Here is a 25,331-nt window from a genome sequence, read left to right as displayed (position 1 = left end):
TAGCTAAGAAGGATTTGTAGTGAAGTAGTCTTATCCTTTATTATATTTTCCTTATATAGTAAAGCTCTGATTTCAGTAAAAAAGGATAGTTCAGTGTAGTTTTCATAGGTCTTGTAAGTTGTTTGCTGTGCTTTCATATGAAGTGTCTGTCTGTCTTGTGTTACCGAAGGCACTTTGTTGAATACAGTTTGAACTATTGTAATTCTTATTACAACTGAATCTCATTTAGTCTGTTAATTTTGGCACTTCAGTGCTATGTGCAGACTTGATTTGTTTCCCATGGTGTAGCATTAAATTTAAATGTGAAATTTGTTTATGATATTGGGACTTTATAACACTTTTTTTTTTTTATTCAGCTACTATCATAGCTGCAGCTGGACAGAGGCATCTGCCATTGAAATGTATTTGTACATGACATATTTGTGGAGGGATTTTTTGTTGTGTTTTTTTTTTTTGTAGGAAAATCAAATCCATCAACGAATAGCAGAGCTGAGGAAGGAAGGCTTGTGGTCTCTGAGACGATTGCCCAAACTCCAGGAAGCCCCGAGACCCAAATCTCACTGGGATTATCTGCTAGAAGAAATGCAATGGATGGCAACTGATTTTGCTCAAGAGAGAAGATGGAAGATGGTTACTGCTAAGAAGGTACTTTGAAATATGTTTTTGAAGAGAAATAACTGGTCTTGCTGTCAGTCATCTTTGGAACAATGTTATTGAAACACGTATTTTGTCTAGTTATAGTAAAATCCTTATGTTTTTAGATGGAAGGGAGTGCCAGGAGTGTAAAGTATTGGCATTTCACCTAAATAACTGGCCTGATTTTTGGAAGTGTTGAGCACCTAGCATCTGCCATTGACTTTAGCGGCAAATGCTGCATTCTCAGCAGTTCTGAAAATCAGACTGCTCATTTAGGTGCATCAGTAAGGATTTAGGATCCTAACGTTAGGCAAGTTTGAAAATTTTGGCCATAGTGCGTGTGTCTCACATCAGCCACGCCCTCCAATCCAAAAATAAATATATAGCACTTTTATTACAAGTAGATATATGTATACTGTTGGGTGGTTAATAGTTTGTTCAGTTCTGATCAACCCATCTCGTAAAAAATATAGCAGAAATTGAAGGAATTCAGAGACAGGCAATGAAAATGAGGCATGAAGAGGTTTCCGTATGAGGAGACTGACAAAACTTTTAATTTAGTTAGGAGATTAATAAGAGGGAACCAGAATGAAGGATATAAAATAATAAATAGTACAGAGTAGATAAATCAGGTACTACTGTTTATCTGTACTCATAATACAAAAGTAAGGGAATAGTCGATTACTGAAAGATAAATTTGAAACTGATACGGAAATGTATTAGTTATATATTTTTTTAAAAGTATGCATTAGCCTTTAGAACATGCTGCCAGAAGATATTGTTGAGTAGAAACATTTAGTAAAAGTTTTGAAAAAAAACAAAAACAAAGAATTAGACACTTCTGTAGAAGAGAACATCCAAAGTTGTGACCATATGGTAAGTGCTATTTTTTTCTTTTCTCTTTTTAAAGGACTGTAATCCTTAACACCTCAGTACATAAACCAACCACTAAGTGTGTGTCTACACAGCAAAGAAAAACCCAAGCTTTGGGGTCCTCCTACCCGCAGAAGTCTACATGGCAGTGAAACAGCCCCACAGCCCAAGCCCTGTGATCCTGAGTTGGCTGGCACGAGCCAACCGCGAGTTTTTTTTTGCTGTGTTAGATATAACCTCAGTGCCTGGGGATAGGAAGAAACTTCCCATCAGGGCATGTTATTCCATGGTTATTATTGTGTTGATTCTTAAACCTTCCTTTGAAGTATCTAGTACTGGCCTCTTCTGGGGTCAAGAAGTAGGATTATTAAGGACCACTGGTTTAATTCAGTATGTCATTTCCTATTCTGTATTTTAAATTGTTGTGAATTCAGATCCCTTCTCCTTACAGGCGATATCCTAATGCAGTGCACCACTTACCTTGTTGTTCAAAAATTTTAAATTATTTTAGTTTATATTTGAAATACTTATTTCACAAGTTTCAGAGTAGCAGCTGCGTTAATCTGTATCCGCAAAAAGAAAAGGAGTTCTTGTGGCACGTTAGAGACTAACAAATTTATTTGAGCATAAGCTTTCGTGAGCTACAGCATCCTATACAGCAAACAGGGAAAGATTAAGAATGAGCTCTCAAAACTGGATACTCTCATAAAAAAACCAACCTTCCACACAAACTTCCTTGTGGCTGGACTTTACAAAAACTAGATAAGCCATTCACAACACACACTTTGCTTCTCTACAAAAGAAAAAGGACACTAGATGCATCCGATGAAGTGAACTGTAGCTCACGAAACTTATGCTCAAATAAATTTGTTAGTCTCTAAGGTGCCACAAGTACTCCTTTTCTTTTTATTTCACAAGGAAATTCTAAAATACATCTTATAAATTATTCCAATAACCTTAGGACTTAGTTTTGCATTAGTAAAGTAGCCTTAATGTAAATAAGACCATAATCTAGTAGACTTTTCTGTCTTTTTTTTTTTTCATTTCATACCAGTTACTTTTCTGACAAAGAAAGATTATAGAAATATTGAAGATTAATTACACCATAGGTGCACTGAAACTATGCTACAGTTAACATCTAGTTGATGGGTAAAAAATCTAATTTTAAGAAATGTTCTGATGTATATTTTGAGGAAACCTCATTCAGAATCTAATGTTTTTTATTAGATGGTGAGAACTGTGGCTCGCTACCATGAGGAAAAGAAACTTAATGAAGAGAGAGCCAGAAAAGAGGAACAAAACAAGTTAAGGCGTATTGCTGCCTCAATTGCTAGAGAAATCGAATACTTCTGGTCAAATATTGAACAGGTAAACTGTCCACTTCCTTAAAAAAAAAAAATTATTTGTGACTGCCAGATTGTTTTAAAGTCTTGTTAGAGGCTCTAATCACATTTTTGTTGCAATTTTATATATTAGGTTGTTGAAATAAAACTGCAAATTGAATTTCAAGAGAAAAGGAAAAAAGCATTGAATTTAAGGAAAAGTTCAAATAAAGGTAATTGTGTTTCAGTTTATTAAAACTGGAGTATAAATTCATGGGCCACCCTACGGTTTTTACATATTTGCATCCACTTACTCAAGTATGGGGTCTCATCTTTTTGACAGTAGAAATCCAAATTGTGAATCATGGTATTTATTATGTTTTACTGTTAGACTTTACTTATCTTGATGGTTTTTCTCATGGATGCAATTAAATGTTAACATAAGAAACACAAAGTTACTGAAGTGTCTGTTGGATGTCTGTAATAATTTTCCAGGGAAAGATACAAAACCTGCAGAAGACATTTCATTGGAAAAAGAAAGTGAGGTGGTAAGTCTCTTTTTTACTTGTTACTTAGAGTCTCAGATTTATTCTAAATTTTACTGCTTCTTATGAAATATTTAATTTTTTTGTCTGTTTCAAATAAACACACAAACTGACATTAGCTCTTTTAGACTAACACGCAAACTGACACTAAACAGATTTATGGAAGTTTAATGCTGAGTTTTTGGCCTTAAACGATTCATCATTGTGTGCAGGGGGGAAAACACAGTATGTTGTTAGTAGGGTGACCAGATGTCCTAATTTTATAGGGACAGTCCCAATATTTGAAGCTTTGTCTTATATAGGCACCTATAACACCTGTCCCACTGTCCTGTCCTGATTTTTCACACTTGCTGTCTGGTCACCCTAGTTGTTAGGAACCATAAACCTTTGACATTTGAATGTTCTGAATTTTTTGTGTGTCTGAGATTGATAATATAATACCTTTTGAAAAGAGAGTTAATGTTTATCCAGGAACCTATAAGGGCTTCAAAGTGGCCATTCTAGTGTTTAGGGATGAAAAAGATGTTTGGACTTTTTTAAAGGGTATATTATTTTCCCAGTCACACACATAGGCTCTGATCCTACAAAGTGATCTCTGCAGCGACCTTTATATCTGCATACAGTCCCATTGACATCAGTGGAATTCAACTCATGTCGATGCCTCTGATTGACTTTGGTCAACTTATTATACAAATATTGGTATGGATAGTTAGATTTAAGGATTAGCTGGATGGAGATTTAGCTTCCTCCTGTCCTATAAGTCTTGTTTATGTATTGGCTTTATATTCCATGGGTTTGAACATTTAAATTATTTAATGCTAGGGTTCGCTGTCATTTGGAAGGAAAAGAAAGGCAAGCACATCCTTGACTGATGAGGAAGGTTAGTCACTTTTTAAAATTCTGTCTACAATGCTTGATGCATTTGTCTTTGGAAGTGTGGGTATGTATTTTATATATTTAAAAACTGAACACTGATTTTCAATCTTGTGATCCAGATACCCTGCATTTTCGCCACATAATTGCCAACCTTATCCACTTCTCGGCAAAGATTAAATAGCAGAGTGAGGGAAGGTGCTTCAGTGACGTTTTATTACCAAGACTTTACTATTGTTACCTATTATACCCAATCCTTCCCTAAATGCCCAAGGAAAGAGATGAATAAACATTTTGTGGTATTGGCTTCTTCCATCGTCTGCTCCTTTTTTGTGGAATTACCAACTGAATTGAGCTATAGTTTTCACTTTAAGAACAAAATAATATTAATAAAGAGACTTTTTTAGAAGCATGGATGCTGGTATTGCTAGAACTAGGGAGTGGAAGAAAATCTTCTCTTGTGGGTCAGTATATCTGATTATAATTTTCTCCTCCTCCTCCTCCTCCTCTTTCTCACTTCTCCCCAACCTCCTTACTTGTTTTTTACACTGCTTTTTCAGGGGGATTGCTATACAGGATCAGACTAGTGGTTCATCTAGTTTAATATCCTGTTTGACAGCATACAAACTGCTTCAGAGGAAAAACTCCTGCAATTAGCAGTTGTGGGATAACCTGGCCCCAGGGAAAGTTTCCTACTAACACTCAAAAGTTCAAGATTGACTTATGCCCTGAAGCATGAAGGATTCTATCCCTTCCAAACCTCTTTTGTTAAAAAGAAAATATTATTGTAATTTTGGATATTCTTGTTGTTCATATAAATATCTAATCCTTTTTGGAATCCTGCTAAGGTTCTCAGTGATATCCGGTTATAGTGAGATTCAGAGATACCTAAATAGTGACTTGCATAGCTTCTTGAGCTGGTGAGATCTTAAGAACCTGTACTCCTCACTAGATCACAGATACGAAGTAATGGAGATGCTACAATCTACCACTGTCCAAAGTTCAGCAATTACACTGAGACGAGGCTACCTTAATGACCTTTCTCTCTTGCTCAACTCCACTGTGATATCCAGTGCCTTTGACTTGGGAACAATCTCCAAAGCAGGCTTAAACTGGCAGATCTATTATGTATACAGTCATACTCTGTTTTTTTTATACTTGTTTAACTAAGCTGCCTTTATAAATGTGTGTTTCGGTGATAGTTGAAGATGAAGAGGAGACAATTGAAGAGCAGGAGGCTAAAGAAGGAAATATAAACCATCAAGCTGAACTTTCTAACTTAGCCAAAGAAGGTAGGTATGTGGATTGCCTGTGGACACAAGTTTGCTACGTATTGGTGGGGTTTGGAGTAAAATGTGAAAACGTATAGTAGTTACTATATTTGCAAATATGGTAACTGTCAAATGAGTGTTTGTTTTTCTGAATCCATTCAACTTTCAAACCATGTATAGTTTGTATTCCTGTGTGTGTTTTTTGTTGTTTTTAATAGTGGACTGTGATGAATGTTAGTGTTTATGGAGTGGTATGTATAATGATTACCTAATTCTTAAGTAATTTGGTTTGGAAAAGAGTTTGTATAAATGTTTTTATTTAGATGTTGCTCCTATACAAACTCTACACTAAAAGGGTCCCATCCAAATCTCCAAGTGCCCTTGATATACACTGAAAACACAAGAGCATTGGAGATGCAAATTAAAAATTGACTAACATGGCAGCACTTCTCCTTCTTCCCAACTACCATGATCACTGGTCATGTGAGCAATGCTGCTTAAAACCCTACACAGCACTTTCCCATTAGATAGAAATCCCACCAGCCTCAGGTGCCTTGGCTCTTCACCAGTGCCTGCTCAACCAGAATGGCTTTGCAGCAAGGCTGGAAGGCCAGCAGATTTGGTCTATTTCAGATCTTGACAAGCTAAGCATCAGAGGGGAAGGGGCCTTTCCAGAGAATGCTATGCCAGTAACCTCCTCCCTTTTGTAAAACTGGTCAGAGGCAGGTGCATGTTGCTGCTGTGCAAAATACCCCACAGAGATTGCCAGCGTCCTTCAGTTTTGATATCTAACAAGCCTGCTGTTTTAGTGCTGTGATTCTCCTAAGCAGTAACTGATTGTCAGATTAGATAGTGGGTTTGCATTGTGGTAAGAACCTACTGGGTTGAGCCAACTGACTTTAAAAACGTAGCTTTGCTTCCATGTGTTAATGATCTTTAAAGTCAATTTCTGAATTGAGTACTGTGTGGATTACAACGTATATCAAAGCATCCTTGGTCATTAAAAAGTAATGTTATTGATAACTGCTGGTTTTTAGTATTAATATCCTTGTATTTGTTCTTCAATAACCTTCAGCTGAATTGCCTTTGGATGACTTAGTAAAGATGTATGAAGGTGCATTTTCAGAGAATTTTCACTGGCCCCAGCCAAAGCCTGACTGCAAAGAGGACACCAGTGAAGAAGGTAAATTTATTTTTATTTTATTTTTGTTAGAAGAAACTGATTGTTCATTGGGCTCATCTTATCAAGATGGTTCATGCTATAGGAGAACAAATATAAAGTAAATCACATCTGAAATTAATAAAAAGTACAGTACTGGTGTCTATGGGATTGTATGAAAGGTGGAATTGTCTTGTGGTTAAAGATCTGGAAAGGTGCTTGGGAACTGTGTGTTATATTCCCGGCACTGCAAAATATTTTCTGTATGATCTTGCACAAAGCATTTAATCTCTGTTTATTAGTTCCCAATGTGTAAAGTGAGGATAATACTTCCTAACCTACCTAACAGGAGTGTTGTGTGGATAAATCCAGTAACATCTGAAGATGGTCAGAAACTATAGTGAGGGTAGCCATAGAAAAGCCTATAAATGAAGTATATACGGTTGCATGCAGAGTGGTTACTTTTCTTATCGTGATGTGTCCTAGATATTATGTGTCACAGCTATCATTGGTCACAGAATTATGCATTCTGGGTTCAGTTTTAGAAAATTGGGAAATGCCAGAGGATTTCTTAGAGGGAGTGTAAAAATGTATTTCTGTGCCAATGGCCCCTACAAACTAGGTAATGTGAGCATTCAGAACGTGGTGCTGCACTTAACTTGATTTTCATTTTAGCTTGGCTAAACAGAAGATAATAGAAACAGTGAAAACAATTTGGTAACTTACGTCTGATGTTTTATGTCTGTGTGTAAAATAACCATCAACTTGCATCTTATGTAGAATTGGAAGACCATATAGGAGACCAAGAAAGCCTTCAGAAGGAAGTGGTACTTATCGATTCACTTCTCAGCATTGATCAGCATAAGGGTGTAGAGAGAACAAATGCTGCAAAGAAACACACAAAAGACATAACAGAAGTTGCTGCAGCTGCGGAAGCACTGTTACCTAAAGGGAGTGCTCGTATCTTGACGGCGGTAAAGCTTCTCATTTTCCATTACATCGTGTGTTTGTGCATAAAGATTATTTTTTAAAAGTGTAGCTTTAAAACTGGAAATACTACATAAAGGAATGTCTTTTGTTGTTTGCCTTTTAGCCAGCATAATATTGGATGCAGCCTTGCACCCTGACTTAATGAGGGGAATAGGAATTGAAAGTACTGGGATTCCATTCCCCATTCTTCCAATGACTGGATCTTGGGCTTAGGCAGTTCACTTAATTCCTCATTACTCAGTTTCTCCATCTGTAAAAGTGTATAGCACAACTTCATAGAGAGTGTTGTGAGGCTTGATTAATTATGAGTGGGTCAGGATCTTCTAAAAGGAATGCTAGAAGTAGAAAGCAAGCAGTGTTGCTATTTCCTCAAGAAATTTTGCACCATTTTTAAAATATTTTATTTTTTTAATAATCAATTAATAGTAAAATATCGTCATAATTGTGGAGTTATAGAAGGCAATGTTTGTTTACTTGCTTCCTTGAACTTAATCATACTCTAACCTTTGATCAAAAGCAGCAACATAAATGCATATATTCTTTTGGCACAGGTAAAATATAATACTCCATCTTTATTGTATGGCACTCTCAGAGAGTATCAGAAGATTGGGCTGGACTGGTTAGCGAAGCTATATAAAAAGAATCTCAATGGTATTCTGGCAGATGAGGCTGGGCTTGGCAAAACTGTGCAAGTCATTGCCTTTTTTGCACACCTGGCTAGTAATGAAGGTAAGCTAATTCTGCTGTTTCATGCAACTTTAATTTAAGGTATACCAGCACTACCATTATAAATCACTATTTTGCCTGTTTACAGCTGTCCTGCACATTTCTTGAAACTCTGCCTACAATTGTGGTGATTCCTTTTAAGAATATTGGCAAAAAGCTGGCAGTTTTAGTCACTTCTTGAGTAACTACTAGAAGTGCTGTTCTCAAGCACTCTTAAACTATCTCCTTCTGGTTAAGAAAAATGGTCAAGATACTCAAAATACTCATCGGTGTTTGATAATAAGCTGCATTATGTTATATAAGGGATTGTTGTTTCCTGGCTTCCTCTAAAATCTCTGTGTCTTTGTTTGCTGTGGTTTGCGAGAGGTAGTATTTATCTCCAGAAGCGGTGAAGGGTGAGGTATTTATAAAGCTCTTCTGATGCCTGATTAAAGGTGCTGCAGAGCTGCAAACTATTATCTGCACTTTAATACATATTACCTACAAACCGAAAAGGATGCTAACTTCCCAAAGACTGCATCTGACATGTGCTGACCACGTTCCTCAGATCTGCATGAGTCATTTCTAATGTAGCTGCAGTCTGGGGTTTCAGTTACAATCTGGGGGTTTTTGTTTTAAGAAGTACTGACACGTCCCAGTGAAAACCTGTTGGGTTCATCGGGGGCAGAACTGTATAAGCAGCACACAAGCGTTGTGGCAGCAAAACGCACTATTCAGATACCCTGAAGGTGGCTCAGGTATTAGATTAGATTTGCTGCTGTTGGTAAGTGGGATGAGGAGGGGATAGGAGCCAGCTGCCAGCAACATCAGAAGCTAGTAGCAGAAGCTGACAAATTAATGTACTCTGGACAAAATGTGAGAGAGAGAGAGAAACAGAGATTCAGTCTTACATCATCATCTCTTTGATTCTGTGGGTTCAAATCAGACTTTGGTAGCATATGGGCAAGGACAATTATTTTAGTAAAAACCTGTTTATATTGGAATATGACACTCAGGTGCCTTCGTGTTTTAAGTGGACAGTTTTAGTAGTTGATAGCCCACTGCTCAATCTGCCATTCCCCTGCCTTGGATTTTGGGGGCCAAATTTTTTAAAAATCTCCAGTTTAACAGTATTTTTTTAAAAAATCAATATTGTGTAATGAACAAATGACTCAATTCACTTCTGAGACTCAACCATTGATAGACAATTGCCGTTACAGAACTGCAACCTTGAATTACAGTTTTGTATTCTCTCAGACTAGTTAGCAGTTGATCTTATAGTAGTCCTGTATTGACATTAGTATTGGCTCACACAGTGAATTCAGTACGTACAGTTCTTAACTTTAAAAGCAGAAGGGAGAAAATGAGTTTTCAATATTTATCCCATGTCTGTTTTGTCCTCTGCTGTATTTTTCCTCCTGTAGGTAATTGGGGTCCTCATCTTGTTGTTGTACGAAGTTGTAACATACTGAAGTGGGAGCTTGAATTGAAACGTTGGTGCCCTGGATTGAAAATTCTTCTGTACTTTGGCAGCCAAAGAGAACTTAGAGCAAAGAGACAGGTATTCTGTTTTGCAGGGTTTATTTTTAGTGATGAGACTAGATCACTGTTTAGGTACACAGATTTATGCAGCTTGTTCTTGTTGAGATATAACACAAAGTGAACAATGAAATAATGTAATGTGGGCTTCTTGCATTTACCAAGCACTTCTTACCCAAAAGTCTCTTTGAAAATGCAAGTGAAGCAACAGGGTGTTCTAAGTATTGAACAATACGTACAGCACCCTTACTCACTTCTGGACCCCGACTGTAGTTTGAAGACCAGGATTAGCTTATAAATCATTTGGGATGCATTTTTTTAATAGCTGTACAGTGGATAGCATGCAATCATAATCACTGGAATTCTGCCCTTACTTTTCTGTCCTACTAGTATTAACTGTTGGAGATTGTCTGTATGGATCATAATTTATTTTGGTTTTTGTAGGAATGGATGGAACCCAACAGCTTTAATGTATGTATCACTTCGTACAAGCAACTGTTTAAAGGCAACCATGCCTTCATGAAAATGCGATGGAAGTACCTAGTCGTAGATGAAATGCAGCAAATTAAAAACATGACTGAGAAGCACTGGGAGGCACTCTTCCATCTCCGAAGGTGTGGCGCATATCAAAAACTTTTCCTTCGTGTTGCTTTTAGATCAGTTTTTCTGTTAAAAAATTCAAGAATTCTGTTCCAGAATTATGTAGAACTAATTTTTCTATCTGCCCGGGTTCTTACATGGATAGTATGATAGTTGCACACTGTAGAGTTCCTTTTACTTGAGCAGTCAAGGTTCAGAGACCTGCTTAGCGCCAAATGGTAGCAGCTCACGTAGCTCTGTAGCTGCTCTGTTCTGGACCTTGACTTGCTCAAGCAGAAAAATTCCCTACAATTTTTTTTATGCTATGGAAATAAGAAACTAGTTTGGTGGATAACTGCTTTATTTTGGATGCTTCGCTAGTTTTGCATAAAAGCTCCAATGAGTGTGTCAGAAGGCTTAAGTTAATAAAACTTTTTAAAAAAATTCTTTTTATTAAAACACTCAAGCATATAGGAAGCTCTGTAGTTTAATATTACAACTATAAAGATAACTGTCCTAAATGTTAATGTAACACTGATTGGTTTTGTCTTAAATTTCAGATTTTAATAACTAGCATTCTGTCTTAACCATTATGGCTGAGATTTTCAGGGAAACTGATTATTTAGTGAAGATGCAAATATTGTTGGAGGCAATGTTTAGGGAAAATGTAGAGTTTTTATTTTTGTGTTAATTTGGTTTATTGTGGATACTTAGTGGTGTTGTATGCTATGGGGTTGCTGTTTTTCTTTTTTTAAAAAATTGTGTTTTAAGTTTTTGTCAGATACCCAGGGAGTTCAGATAAGTGTCTCATTATTTTATTTAAAACTACTTAATTGTTAAACCTCATTACTGAGTTTCTTTTTCTTATTGTTCACAGCCAGCATCGTTTGCTCCTGATAGACACTCCTTTGCATAACACTTTGATGGAGTTGTGGACCATGGTGCATTTTCTAATTCCAGGAATTTCCAGATCTTATCTAGATTTCCCAGTGAAGGCAGCCAATGAGGAGAATCAGGATTATTGCCATAAACTTGTTATAAGATTACACAGAGTATGTCACTTAATTTTTTTCTCATTTTTACGTCAGTATCCAAACACAGTTGACTCAGGAGGGTTCAGATTGATGAATTCTCTGCCTTTTCTTAACATTTGGATCAGCTGATACAGGAACTCCTTCTATAAGCATTGTGTTATACATTGATCAGAGCATTGTGTCTTATGTGGAACACTGGGCCTAAAGTATGGAGCCCAGAATTTATGCAGCAGGGATCTTCCCAAGCCATCTGCCCCTGGGAATCCAGTACAATCATTAGTAAAACCTTAAGAAAGATTTGCATGTTCAGTTTGGCTGTTTATATGGTGTGCACAAATTTTCAATGTGTGCCACAGAATTTTATACTGATAGAAGGGCATTTTAGAAATTGTTGGGGGAGAAACTGGAAGTGTCTGCTAAAATGATAATCACTGAAATAATTATCAGTCTTTAGCATCTCTTTACTATGAATACAAGCAGTTCACACCTCTCTCAAAGCTGCCATTTCAGACTCGGGGGAGGGTTGACTTACATTCTTTTTCCAGCTTGTAGGGTGGGTTTTGATTTGTGTGGGTTTCCCCACGGCCAATAAGGGCTAAAATTGTCTTTAACAAAAAGCAAAAGAAAACCGAAAGCTTAGATTTCGGAGCACCTTTATGCAGAAATTATAAAAACCAACAAGCAGCAGTTTTGCGGCCAGTTTTGTAGCAGCGTAATCGCGTTATACACAAGTGGCTGCATAACTGCTGCTTGTGTGTGCATTATATCTGGTAATCTTAGCTTCAAGTTGTCAAAGTATCTTTAATGTGAGGGAAGATTATTTAATTTATTATGAATTAGCGAGCAGATCGAGGGACGTGATCGTCCCCCTCTATTCGACATTGGTGAGGCCTCATCTGGAGTACTGTGTCCAGTTTTGGGCCCCACACTACAAGAAGGATATGGATAAATTGGAGAGAGTCCAGCGAAGGGCAACAAAAATGATTAGGGGTCTGGAACACATGACTTATGAGGAGAGGCTGAGGGAACTGGGATTGTTTAGTCTGCAGAAGAGAAGAATGAGGGGGGATTTGATAGCTGCTTTCAACTACCTGAGAGGTAGTTCCAGAGAGGATGGTTCTAGACTATTCTCAGTGTTGGAAGAGGACAGGACAAGGAGTAATGGTCTCAAGTTGCAGTGGGGGAGGTTTAGGTTGGATATTAGGAAAAACTTTTTCACCACCCTCCTAGTGAAACACTGGAATGCGTTGCCTAGGGAGGTGGCGGAATCTCCTTCCTTAGAAGTTTTTAAGGTCAGGCTTGACAAAGCCCTGGCTGGGATGATTTAATTGGGTATGGGTCCTGCTTTTGAGCAGGGGGTTGGACTAGATGACCTCCTGAGGTCCCTTCCAACCCTGATATTCTATGATTCTATGAAATTTTTCAGATGATTCAACCATTTATTTTGCGAAGATCAAAGAGAGATGTTGAAAAGCAACTAACAAAAAAATATGAACATGTGCTAAAGTGTCGTCTATCTAACCGGCAAAAGGCTATGTATGAAGATGTCATATTGCAGCCAGGGTAAGTAATTCAAATAGCAAAGTGAAAAAATCTTATGATTCTACTCTTTGGATAAGGAGATTTTAAAAACTACTTAAGTCCTGGGTGGTTGCATTTAATATTTTTCCTAACCTTTTCGTGACCAAAGAATATGACATAACTACCCTGAAACTTCTAACATTAGAGCCAAATAATATGATGGGCTTTGAAAAAAGCAACCAGTTACTTCTGGAAGCCTAAAATCAAGTTCTCATGGTCAATTAAAAGCTGTTTTGGAATAATTTTTATCCTCTGTGGGTGCTTCTTCAAACCACAAAGCCACCAGAGTTCAACAGAACGGTCAGTTGCTACTCATGGGATGTCCAGGAGTGAAACGATAGGAATAGTGGTGTGGGTAAGGATGCTGCTGACTGACAGAGTTGTGGGGTGGAGAACCTGTCTGTTTAGACCAGGGGTGGGCAAACTTTTTGGCCCGAGGGCCACATCTGGTTATAGAAATTGTATGGCAGGTCATGAATGCTCACGAAATTGGGGCTGGGGTGCAGGAGGAGGTGAGGGCTCTGGCTGCGGACGTGGGCTCCAGGGTGGGGCCGGAAATGAGGAGTTCAGGGTGCAGGAGGGGGCTCTGGCTGGGGGTGCGGGCTGTGGCGTGGGGCTGGGAATGAGGAGTTTGGGGTGCAGGAGGGTGTGCCAGGGCAGGAGAGGGATTAGGGCTGGGTCAGGGGGTTGGGGCACGAGGGGGTGGCTCAGGGGTGCAGGCTCTGGGTGGCGCTTACCTCAAGTGGCTCCCAGAAGCAGTGGCACGTCCCCGCTCTGTGTCCTATGTGGAGGTGCGGCCAGGTGTCTCTACTGCACGCTGCCCCGTCTGCACATGCTGCCCCTGCAGCTCCCTTTGGCTGTGGTTCCCGGCCAATGGGAGTTGCTTGGGGTGGGGGCAGCGTATGGAGCGGAGCCCCCTGGCTGCCCTGCGCATAGGAGCCAGGGCGGGGAGAGGCATGCCGCTACTTCCAGGAGCCACGCGGAGCGGTCCCCAACCCTGCTCCCCGGCGGGAGCGCCGGAGCCAGGCAAACCTCAGACCCCACTCCCCAGCAGGAGCTCGAGGGCCAGATTAAAATGTCTGGCGGGCCGGATGCTGCCCGTGGTTTAGACTGTTTTTGACTTTAGGCAGTGTCCTTGGTTCCTCAGTTTCATAATTCCAAATGCACATTTACATATTTTGAAATGATATTGTGTTACACTAAATACTCCTGGAACATCTCTCCATTTAAAACCTAAGTATATATTAAGATTGCTATTTAACACATTAGACTTCAAATTCTAGCCCTATGAGTTCAATGCCATCTGTTTCAGGCTTTATAAAAACTATGCTTAAACTGAGAAATTTTAAATTATTTTTTTTTATTTGATAGAACCCAGGAAGCTCTTAAAAGTGGACATTTTGTCAGTGTCCTTTACGTTCTCATGCAGCTGCAAAGGATTTGTAATCACCCTGACCTGATAAATCCCAGGCTTTCCAGTTCCTCATATGTATCAGAGGCACTAGAATACGGAACTGCTTCTTTGGTACTAAAAGCACTAGAGCGGGATGTTTGGAAGGTGAGTGGAAAAATGAACTGTTTAAAAATTGTCTTTGCAGAATGTTGGTGTTTAGTGAACACAGCATCAGTCTCTCATTCACGGGACTGTGCTACAAGCCCAACTGTAGATTATAAGTGGGATGAATTTGCTATTGGGAGTCCACCACCTAACTGAACACGTTACTACATTTTTCTTTCTCCCTGCAGTATGAGTTTTAAGAAATGGTCGAGTAATAAGTTTGCATTCGTGTTCCAGCTGTCCGAAGAGAAATTGGCTTAATTTTGCATTACTGTTATGTATTTTTTGTCTTCAGGAGCTTTCCTATGCCCCAAAAAACACTCTTCAATGAGAAGAAAATCTGGATAGGCTGTAGCAGTATATTTAATTACAGGGTTCCAATTAATTTTCCTGCTTTCAGGATTTATAATTGCCTGGGGATAGTATGGGATAGCAGGGGACACTGTGACTTTCTTTTTTAATACCAGGGTGAGAACTTTCTGATTCTTTGCACTATTGTTCTTGTGTTAGCACAAATGGTGATGCTTGGGATGGCTTATTGCCAAAGTAGTAGTGTCGCTCTAGACGAGCAAGGGAAAACAACCTCTTCACCTTAAGAAAGCAGGCTAAAAGTCGAAGGCGTGGTCCCTTTGGATAGGTTTGTTGCTGTCTTTAGTGCGTATGTACTATGCCTACGTAATGATGGGCATGTTAAAAAGACAGTTGAACCTTTTTTCCACACTCTTAAAAATCTGTGTATGCCCTGTATTTATATTTACAAACTATATTTGCTGGTATTTTGCTCAGTTGATGATATTTGAAATACCAGGAAAACTGCAACTTAGGTAAAACAGAGTCCTGATTTCCCTAACTCTTCTCAGTTTAATTCCTCTCCTAGCCAATTTAATACTAAAGATGGGACTGTCAACTGTAGTTACGGCCAAAAAAATACCTGGAGATTTGGCATTTTCAGTTTAACTTTTATTAGTTTAAAAAAAAATCCTGATTTTCCCACCCCCCGTTGAAATGTATGCTGTAAATGAGAAAAGCCAGCAATATTAGTTTCACTTTAAACAGCCAAAAGGTGAGAGTCTAATTTTTCTGTGTCATTTATGTTGAACTTTATTATTTTTATGTGCTGACTTGTAAACCTTATTGTTTCACAATAACCCTAGGATACAGACATGTGTCTTTTTGATCTGATTGGGGTAGAAAATAAAATGACTCACTATGAAGCACAAGTGCTGCCAAAACAAAAGGTGACCAGAAAGCTTATTGAAGAGATTTACAGCTCCCCTCATCATCCAGCCAGACCCCACCCCGTGAAGCTCAAACCAAGCAGGTACACCCAACTTCATATGAAAATGCTATTGCTTTGAGCTAGAATATTTAAAAAGGAATGCAGTTCATCTTAAACTTGTCAGAAGTCATCTGTCACTGAGTTCTACCTGTATCTAGTTTATAGGTTCATTGTATTTTCAAAATGTTTCTCCATGAAACTGAATGTTAGATTTAAAGATCCCTTCTGGTAATGCATTACATTCGTCAGACCACATCATACTCTGTATTTTGTTAGTATTGTATGGCACGCTTTCAGCTCGTTTGCCCTCAAAACTAGATTTTGGTTTAGTAAAGCGTGCTATAAACTGATAATGGGGGTTAGTTGAGCAGACTCGGGCTCTAGATCAACAACAAAACATCATTATGACATGACGCACTTTCATGACAGGCACGTTGTATGGAGCTGCTTTGTGAAACACAAGACACAGGCTACGTCTGTGCTGTGCTGCAGTGTTGACTGTGGAGATGTGAATGGCAGAGGGCATCAAAATGTTGCAACCTAACTGCCTTGTGTGGGTGCTGCTGGCGCAACTAAAAGGTACCTAGTTTGCGTTAACATATGTTAACGCCAGGTAGGTACGTTTTACTGTGTGCCAGCAGCATCCACGTGAGGCAGTTAGAGCACAACATTTTAGTGCTTTCTGCAGTTCACACTCCCATAGTCCGCACTGCAGCACAGTGTAGACAAGCCACGAAATCCACTTTGAGTCAATCTCTAGGCTTGCTGAATTTTTACTTTGGCTAGTGTGGTGTTATGGTTCACACTAATATAGAAGTAAATCGTCTTTGGGTCTAGGAATCCGAAAATACTGAAAGCAAATCTTGCAGAATTAGTGAATATTTTGCAGGTAGTTCTTCAGACATTTATCTGTGTCTGCAATAGCATAGGAACAAACAGTGGTATGCTTTCTAACAGTATTTCTCTTGTAAGGAACCAATGTACTGAAGAATCTGGAGGTTGTAGAGATTTTTTTTCTAGAGATGCCATAGGGGGGTGCCCCACTTCCCTTTGAAAATTCTGAGGACCTCCTTCTTTTTCCTGCTTTCTGCCTCGATTCTTGCAGCCCATCGTAGTAGTTTTAATTCTTCTGCATGTGTACTACACAAGTATATGCTGGAATCTATCACTTGGTGTTGTGGTGAAAGAAATGTGGCAATTCATCCCCTTGGGGCTTAGTGTACAGATTTTGCAGCACTTCTGCATACATGTAGATTTTCTAGTATGTAATAACAAGACTTGCAAACTTTATCAGATATCTGCCAGCCAGAGTCTGGTATTAAATATGATTAGATAAGAGACTGATCAGTGAAGGCAGAAGTGGGATGCTGGAATTTCTACCAGTGTTGAGTCCTATTCAGATGCTCCCTTGTAGACGCAAACATCTGCAAAGGAGAAGGAACTTTCCTTCTTGTCTTCCTTCCTTCTCCTTAGCTGGGTCGAGTGGCCGGATATCTTTGCTCCGCTCCTCCTTATGGCTTCTCCTTTCCTCATACAACTCCACACCTATGTGTTACAAGTCATAGCTTTTCCAAGCAACAGTGTCAGCGATTTTTAGTTGGTTTCACTGCTGTCCACAAGGGTTTTGAAGAGTAGTTCATAAAGCCAATCCGCTTCTTTTTCAGTGTCATGCTGTTGCTGCTCTTGGAAAAGCTGTGAGCAGCAGCCGAGGCAATGAAGCTGTTGGTCTGCAGATTCAAGAAATCAGCATTGCGTCAGTTGAAATTTGTTTTTTTTTAAAGGAAAGCTTAAATTTAGCAGGCACAGGTGGGCTTGGTCTCCCTGTTCCCCTGGGAAAGTTGAGTGGGTTAATCATTTTCTCTTAAGCTTTTATTTTGCATGTACTTTGCAGGTTGTTTCAGCCAGTTCAGTATGGGCAGAAGCCTGAGGGCAGGACTGTAGTTTTTCCAAGTGCTCAAGTACAGCGGACAGTGACCACAGCAACAGTAACTCAGCAGGGACAAGGGCGAGGAAGGTCACCCATTGCTACAGTATCTGCAAATCAAGGTAAGAAAGGTATTGCGACCTGAGTTAGTTAAGCCTCTGAATATACTGACATATGCTAGTTTGTTAATAGAACTCTTCTTTCCTCTAGCTTGATGATCTAGATTGCTAATGGCTTTTAAAAAAATAAAATAAAAACAAACTAATAGCCAGTACATTTCCTCCACTAGTTGCTACAGTGTGACCTACCATTGTAGTGCAAAGCTAATCCGGTGTAGCCGAACTGATAATGCATGAAATATAGTGGGACACAATTGGTATTTAAACCCCCAACTGTATATAATGTTCTCTTGAGTTTAGGGTTTTACAGGGCTTTTGTGTATATACTTCGTCTTTTTAAGAAATGCTTACCAATGATATACTGTTGTAAAAATAGGATGGCGCGATAGGTACGGGTAGGAACCCCAGTCTGGAAGGAAAAGCCATTCCTTTAGCCATTGTAACACCCTGTTGGAAGGTTTCTTTTTAATGCAGGTTGTTTAAAGCACTGGAGCTAAACCCTCTAACAACTTGCCCAAACAAACCTTATTGATTGCAGCGGCAGCAGCACAGTTTCAGACAACTCAGGCTTCTACCAGTGCTCCAAGACACCAGCCAGCAGCGACCTTCACCACAGCAACTAGCACAGCCCATCCTGTGAAGCAGCGGGGTCAGACCACTGCCCAGGCCTCACAGCTAGGCCAGACCCAGCCACAGGCCCCCTCGCACACCCTCCAACAAAGTGTGCTGCCTCAGAGGCTGGTACTGACCTCTCAGGCCCAGGCACGGTTGCCTAGTAAGTGGCCTCCCCTTTCAAGGTTTCTCCCACCTTTTTACTACAATGAGGTTAAGTTACTAGGCACCCTAAAATGTGTACAGAATCTTTGTTTTTTTTCACTCTTCTGATTAGCCTTGCTCACTACGCTGCTTATGACCAAGGAAAATCAAAAATTGGATAAGAAACAATAGAATTGCTGTGGACATACATTAGTGGTGTCAACTTAATCTCCTATTTCTGCATGTTTCCTCTGCTGGCAAGACTTCCTTCAGACCAAATGTTTTAGCTCTATCCTAATTATTCTTTTCATATTAAACACTAATCCATCTGCTTAAAGACCTCTCTCGCAGAGACAAAAGTCACAACTGTTAGGCAGAGAAAAGCAGTGAGGCTTTGCTTTAAGGTTGTATGTGCCCTGCCTATTAGCATGTATATAGAATACTGAGCACCGATGTATTAATTTTTCTCTCTGGGGTAATGCACTGCCTTTACAAAAGCTAAGTTTCATGCCACCATTTTGTAACTATACTTGACGCTTTTTGCTTGTAAACTTTCTGCATTTAAATCAGAAAAATCTCGATACTTATAATTTTAGAGCTTTCTGACTTGTCTAAAAGTGCAGCTCACTTAATATAAATCTTGCTTACGCTGCACATTTTAATCTTCAAGCTTTTTAAAATGTGTTTTTTCTCATTTTATTTTGAGTGATTATTTTGTCTCTTCTTTAAGCCTTTCTTAGTGCTCTTGAAAAGGCAGTGGAGATCACTTTAATATGTATACTTATTCTGTTATAAAGTGTCACATGAGTTTTCAGGTAGCTTTTACACTTTTTGCAACTAAAAGAGAATGGATAACTTCTCAAATGTTGATGTTTAATTTTAAATGATTGGTTTTTTCCTGTCTGTCCAACAATCACAGAAAGCAATACCTGCTGAACTTTTATATGACACTTTTGAAGCACTTTATATAATTATGCATGGAAGGCGCTTCAGCACCAGTTTACTAACCAACATTTAGAATTGTTGGGACAGAAGGGCATTCATTAATGTATGTTTCCCTCCTTAACAGGTGGTGAGGTAGTAAAAATTGCCCACCTGGCCTCCATAGCATCAGCACAAGGCAGAATCGCACAGCCAGAGACACCTGTAACACTGCAGTTTCAAGGGAATAAATTTACTTTATCACACAGCCAACTCCGCCAGCTGACGGCAGGGCAGCCTCTGCAGCTGCAAGGTACTCTTCTGTCCAGCTTCAATCAGTGGGTTTTCTAATGCTGATACCCTAGATCATTGGAACGGGGAAGGCTTTCCTCATTGCTGTACTTTAAGCATATTAAAAAAGGAGGTATTTTTTTCCATTGATAATACCATTTGTTGTGTCTTTCCTCTGTGTGTGTGCTGTGAGGGGCAGCAAGGTAGATCTCTCTAGAAAAAATATACACCTGTTGGAGGAAATGTGGTTACAGCATTTTTATAAATTTTATTTGAATATTTCATTCGTGAATATATTCTTATATGTATATCGTGCAAATAGAGTAAAGTAATGCTTTAATTAAAAATTAAATACACAGTCATGTGGAGCAAAATTAAAGTAATCTTTAACCTTGTTTCTGCACCTCTCCATAATAAACTAATGTGTGTCTATTTTAACCCAGCCACTGCCATGGGCAGAGTACATGGCATACGATATTCTTGCTCTGAAACAGCCCCTCTTGGCTCTGGTTATGGAGGTTCTGTGGTTTGTAAACTCCCATATTCTCGGGAAATTTGCTTAGCTGCAAAAGAAGAGACTTTAATTAGGCCCATGAAATAGATGTAATTGCGGAGGGAAGGTGATGGGCTTTTCCTAGTTTTAAAATGATTTAGCCTATGAGGTTCCTTTCCTAAGTGGGGATATTTCTATATGTAACTTTGAGAAAATGGTTGTCCTGACAGCAGAAAATCTTAAATTTTGAATCCGGTAAGTAAATTAGATGTACAGCAAAATTAAAATTAAAATATTGTATATTTGGGGAAAGAAATTACATAATTGGGAGTAATTTTAAAAACAAATACCTACATAGATTCCGAATACCTTGCTGCCTTTTCCTTCTGGCATGTAAGGAAATGATGTAATTTTAAGAACTTCCTTCAATTAGTTTCAGATTAATAATTCTTGCATTAGATGAACAGTATCTTTACATTCATTCACTTTGAATGAGATATTCCCAGCAGGGTATGCCTTACCTGTTGCGGCAATACACCCTGCCAGAGAAGACGTTTGGTTCTTCTCTCTTTTGCGCTGAGTAATTTTTTTCATTTAACTCACAATTGCAGGAAGTGTTCTTCAAATTGTTTCGGCTCCAGGCCAGCAGTACTTGCGGCCTCAGGGCCCAGTTGTCATGCAGACAGTCTCTCAAGCTGGAACTGTTCAGAATGCTCTTAATGCTTTGGGAAACCAGCACCAAGCAGGTGTGCCAGCTTCTACAGCAGTAACACAGCAAGGTAGGTGCTCTATCGTGACGTTATGTCTCCGGTTTGACATCTACCTAGCAAAATTGCTTTTTATGTATTTCAAGTTGCTTATTAATTGGTACCAGGTAATTGCCATTATTAATTCAGAAACATGCCCTTGCTAACTGATGGAGCTATTTTGTTCTGTTTAAGTGGCAGGGATTGAGTTACCTAAACTGGAAATGAACACAAATCTTTAAACCAAAACAGTCTTAGGTTGGAAGGTGGTATAGCTTAATGTTTCATCCTTCAGCCGTGATACCACGTTTCAGTGCAGTTTCAGTACCACTAATATTGCTAAAGTTCTCCAAGAAAAACAGGTAATTCTCAGGACCGTATATTTCTGAAGTAAAAAGCTTAAACATTCTATTTGTTTAAGATGAGAGAAGAGTCTCCCTGAAACTACTGAGGCTACTTTTATATATTATAAAGGAAAACTAAAGAATGACTTCTGTGATTCATCTTTTAAGCACAGTAAAAAATATTTTGGAAGTATCTATTTTGACTTTCAAGACTTTGCTTTAAATGCTGAATGAATGCCATTATTGCAGATGATGGGAAGCCATAATTGCTTAGTTTGTGTCTGTATATTGCAAACTTGCATGTATGCTGGAAGCTCAGAGTCGCTCGTTTGCTTAATGTAAAAATGTTTCCACAAGAAGATGTCCTCTCTTTGCTTCTTCCAGTTGATTATTCCTCTTAACTGTATAATATATTTGCCACAGATTGTGCTAATTGAGTCTAATTGTTCATTAGTGTATCAATTCAGCCCCGAAATGCAGTGTCATATTGAGTAGCAGGGAGTTAGTACAAACTTTCTACTGAGAGCATTCAGTATTGGTGAGCAGTGTGTGTGCTAAGAAATTATACATCTTCCCTAGAAATCAAGAACAATACTGTGTTCCCACTAGGTGAATGCTATCCTTGATGTATGTAGTTTTATTTGTTACTATTGTGTAATATTCTAGTAGCTGGTTTAGCTGTTTTGGGAAAGAACTTGGAAGCAACTGCATTCATACACCTGCTGCAAGATAAGGCAAAGATGTTATACAAAAGATGTATTAGGTGCATTTTTAATTATATAAATGTTGTGTTTCATTGTATGAATATTGAATTGATATATTTTTGGAAAGAAGATCTAAATTACTATGAGATCCCTAAGATTATGACAGCATCATTTTATCTGGCAGGACACTCTTTTTTTATTTTTTTAAAAATTGGATAATTATCGAATTGTCAGACTAATACAATAATGTTGCAAATGGCATACACACCAGATCATGAAAGCACCAGGTCTTTGCATAAGCAAAGCAAAACCCAGGCAATGGCATTGCTCAGAAATGTTGATTGTACACTTGCTTAGTCAAATTTCAGAAAGACGAAAACACTCTCACAACTTCTGAACACATTTAGTGTTCCTTTACAGGACAATAATTTTTTGTGGTGCAAAATATGTAGGGAAAGGGAAGGAACACAGACAAGTAATTACATGAATATTGGCAATATATTTACATGTTTGTACCAACATGCTTCATACAGAGCCAAGTTATTATGGCACAGGTACTTGTTGTGACCTTAGGTTCGCCTTCACATTTAAACATCTCTCTGCTGCTTAAATCCTGCAAAAGCAATACGCTGCAGATACTAGATGGTAAATGTACAAAAAGAATTGCCTGAATATAAAATCCTAACAGTAATACTGTCTCTTTCATGTCGCTCTTCCCTGAACAAATAAATACAGAGGGGAAAAAATACAGAAAAGACTTACCAAAACCATCTTTAAAAAAATAAGATGGTGGAGAATACTTGACAATCCTATAAGGTGAGACTCAAAACTAGGTTTTTTAATCACGATAGAATAATTTGATATACCACACTTATAATCACATGCACTAGTAAGAGAAGATAAATCAAAGTCCTAGTAATAGAGCTGAGGACAAAAATTAAGGTTATTTAGTACAAGCCCAATCCAGCTGATTGTAAATCAATTTCTCCTCCTCCTCCTCCTCTGTATTATCTTGTAAATTTAACAACTTTTTCCTTCAGATCTGTCCTGTAGACAAATGAGACCTTCTCACTAAAGGAGAAAAGCAGGTTAATTGAGCAAAGCTATAGACAAAAAGCAAAGCCTTTTTTCCCCAAAGAGAACTTTAAATGGACAAAGCTCTTGCAGTATGTATACTGAAGTATAAGCAAAAACAGGTTAATTTCTGTCAGAAGTGAGAATAACCAGGTTATGCAATTTTTACCTCTGTCACTGGTCCTAATTCAACTTGGCTTGCTAGTATTTAATGGCTGTTCCATGGTCCTTTTGTTCTGCCTTTGGGGCTTTGTTTGTTTTTTAAGCAGTTGGTATGAACATCTGTCAGCTGTTTGAATCCTGACAAGATTGGTACATTGTTAGAATGTTATATCGCCGTAAAGACTGAGAGGTTCTGTACATCATAGATATAAATATAAACACTTGGTTTATCTTTAGTTTGTATTCCAGGTAGAACTGCAGTTACTAACTTAACATCAGGTGACACGGGGCCAACATTAAAACCTGCACCTACCCATGGTGGACAATCACAGGTACTTGTAATTATTTTGCAGTGTAAACAAAACTTCTCAGAATTAATATTGTATCAATTCCAAATAGTATGGGAATAAAATTTACAAACTAAATAAATACAGCTGGAATATATAGCAGTTTTGATTTATAGGGTAGGCAAAACAATTTCTTTCAGTATTTCAGATTTTGTTTAGACTTTTGAATTTAAAACAGGCTAGGAATTATTAATGAAAACGTATTTTGGTAAATAAAGCTCCACAGCAGTGAATGGATTGCTTGCGTATTGGCATACAGGATATTACATAGTAAATAGATCATAAGTATGCAATAATGCACAGAAAGACACAATTTCCTCCAGTTGTGGAAACAATTATGAGAACCATCAAATTCCCTGTGTGTTCTTAACATGGAGGAAGCTTAGAAATAGATGAAATTTTTAAAAGTTGTTGAAAAGGTGAGAAATTTTTAGGATACCCATAAAAATATGGGGAGACAGCAAACTTATGCAACGTTTGAAGAAGCCTTCCACAGGATGAATAGTCAGATGTATCTTAGGAAGTTTATACATTTATTGGAGTGTTCCATATAAATTAACAAAAATTTTTTTATGAAACTATAAGGAAGATGTAAGTTAACAAAAGCAAGGAAATTCAAAGTCATGCTGGAAGTGAGCCTTTTAACTAGAGATGAATTGAATTGTGCTCTTCCAATTGTACATGGAATTTTAATCCTTTAGCAGTTGGACCCAAGTAGCTGTACCACTTGGGCAACTGAATGATATAAAACGTCCTTTATCTCTACTCTGCTGTTTTAATGCTTGCAGCTTCGCTCTAAAGTAACTCATGCTCTTGTCAATCTCGTTATAAGCAGCACATTTTTTGTCACTGTTTCTTGGCAAAGGACTCATTTGAAGAAAAGAACAGGCTTCTGAAGGAGCGCCTTGACCGAATATTCTCTGGCAATGAGCGCCGTTGTTCCAGAGCGCCAGTGTACGGCAGAGACTTGCTGGGACTTTGCTCTTTGATTGGCGAAAGAAAGGTCCCGCAACACTGTGCCACTGGGGAGAACAAATGGAGGTGGGCTGGCTTTGTGAACTGTTGCCTTTCTTTGAGTGCCTCTGAAAGCCGAAGTGATCCACTGCAAGCCCTGATCCTGACATCCAATCAGCGGCAGGAATCCCTAAAGGGTGTTGTTAATAGGTAATTTGTGGATTTCATGATTATGGATTTCTACTAAGATAGTTCTTTTCAAACATCTGTAAAACTGCCTTTTCCTGTTCATAGCTTGTTCATTTTAGGCCATTTAGCATTGCAGTAGCAGACATGCATTACAGTAATCGTTATGTTTTTCTTAATGGCTGAGTGTAGAATCTTTTGTTCTTTATAATTGTCACTGTCTCCTCTATTCCTATATGTCTGCGTGTCTTCTGTGTTTCAATTAAGATACGAGAAGAATTTCTCAACATATGAGCTTTCAGATGGCTCTGTAGCGCAAAATGGGTGCAGTTTTCCTCAAAACCCACAGTGCAAAGGAACGTGTTA

The 25,331-nt window shown here is 38.5% G+C and overlaps 1 protein-coding gene across 16 annotated transcripts in view; it reads left to right on the top strand.

The window, feature by feature from the left end:
• The window catches only part of LOC140898632 (E1A-binding protein p400-like), a 63,498-nt gene that overhangs the window by 11,689 nt on the left and 26,478 nt on the right, over positions 1-25,331 (top strand). For 12 of the 16 annotated variants that reach the window (XM_073312731.1, XM_073312730.1, XM_073312727.1 and 9 more), the window contains 21 exons: positions 460-645; positions 2,737-2,877; positions 2,986-3,064; positions 3,327-3,379; positions 4,199-4,256; positions 5,452-5,541; positions 6,596-6,703; positions 7,460-7,653; positions 8,221-8,398; positions 9,799-9,935; positions 10,358-10,527; positions 11,370-11,544; positions 12,953-13,089; positions 14,479-14,665; positions 15,820-15,986; positions 17,836-17,990; positions 18,526-18,762; positions 19,813-19,977; positions 21,060-21,227; positions 23,716-23,810; positions 24,691-24,989. In XM_073312731.1, the coding sequence (XP_073168832.1) occupies positions 460-645; positions 2,737-2,877; positions 2,986-3,064; positions 3,327-3,379; positions 4,199-4,256; positions 5,452-5,541; positions 6,596-6,703; positions 7,460-7,653; positions 8,221-8,398; positions 9,799-9,935; positions 10,358-10,527; positions 11,370-11,544; positions 12,953-13,089; positions 14,479-14,665; positions 15,820-15,986; positions 17,836-17,990; positions 18,526-18,762; positions 19,813-19,977; positions 21,060-21,227; positions 23,716-23,810; positions 24,691-24,989 (3,179 nt within the window). Of the gene's footprint in view, positions 1-459; positions 646-2,736; positions 2,878-2,985; positions 3,065-3,326; positions 3,380-4,198; positions 4,257-5,451; positions 5,542-6,595; positions 6,704-7,459; positions 7,654-8,220; positions 8,399-9,798; positions 9,936-10,357; positions 10,528-11,369; positions 11,545-12,952; positions 13,090-14,478; positions 14,666-15,819; positions 15,987-17,835; positions 17,991-18,525; positions 18,763-19,812; positions 19,978-21,059; positions 21,232-23,715; positions 23,811-24,690; positions 24,990-25,331 lie in introns of all 16 variants that reach the window. The other 4 variants (XM_073312726.1, XM_073312729.1, XM_073312735.1 and 1 more) reach the window with 4 other exon arrangements.

The sequence above is a fragment of the Lepidochelys kempii genome, chromosome 15 (assembly GCF_965140265.1).
Source record: "Lepidochelys kempii isolate rLepKem1 chromosome 15, rLepKem1.hap2, whole genome shotgun sequence".
Taxonomy (NCBI): domain Eukaryota; kingdom Metazoa; phylum Chordata; order Testudines; family Cheloniidae; genus Lepidochelys; species Lepidochelys kempii.
The sequence above is the reverse complement of the archived record's forward strand: the minus strand, read 5'-3'. Positions and strand labels throughout refer to the sequence as shown.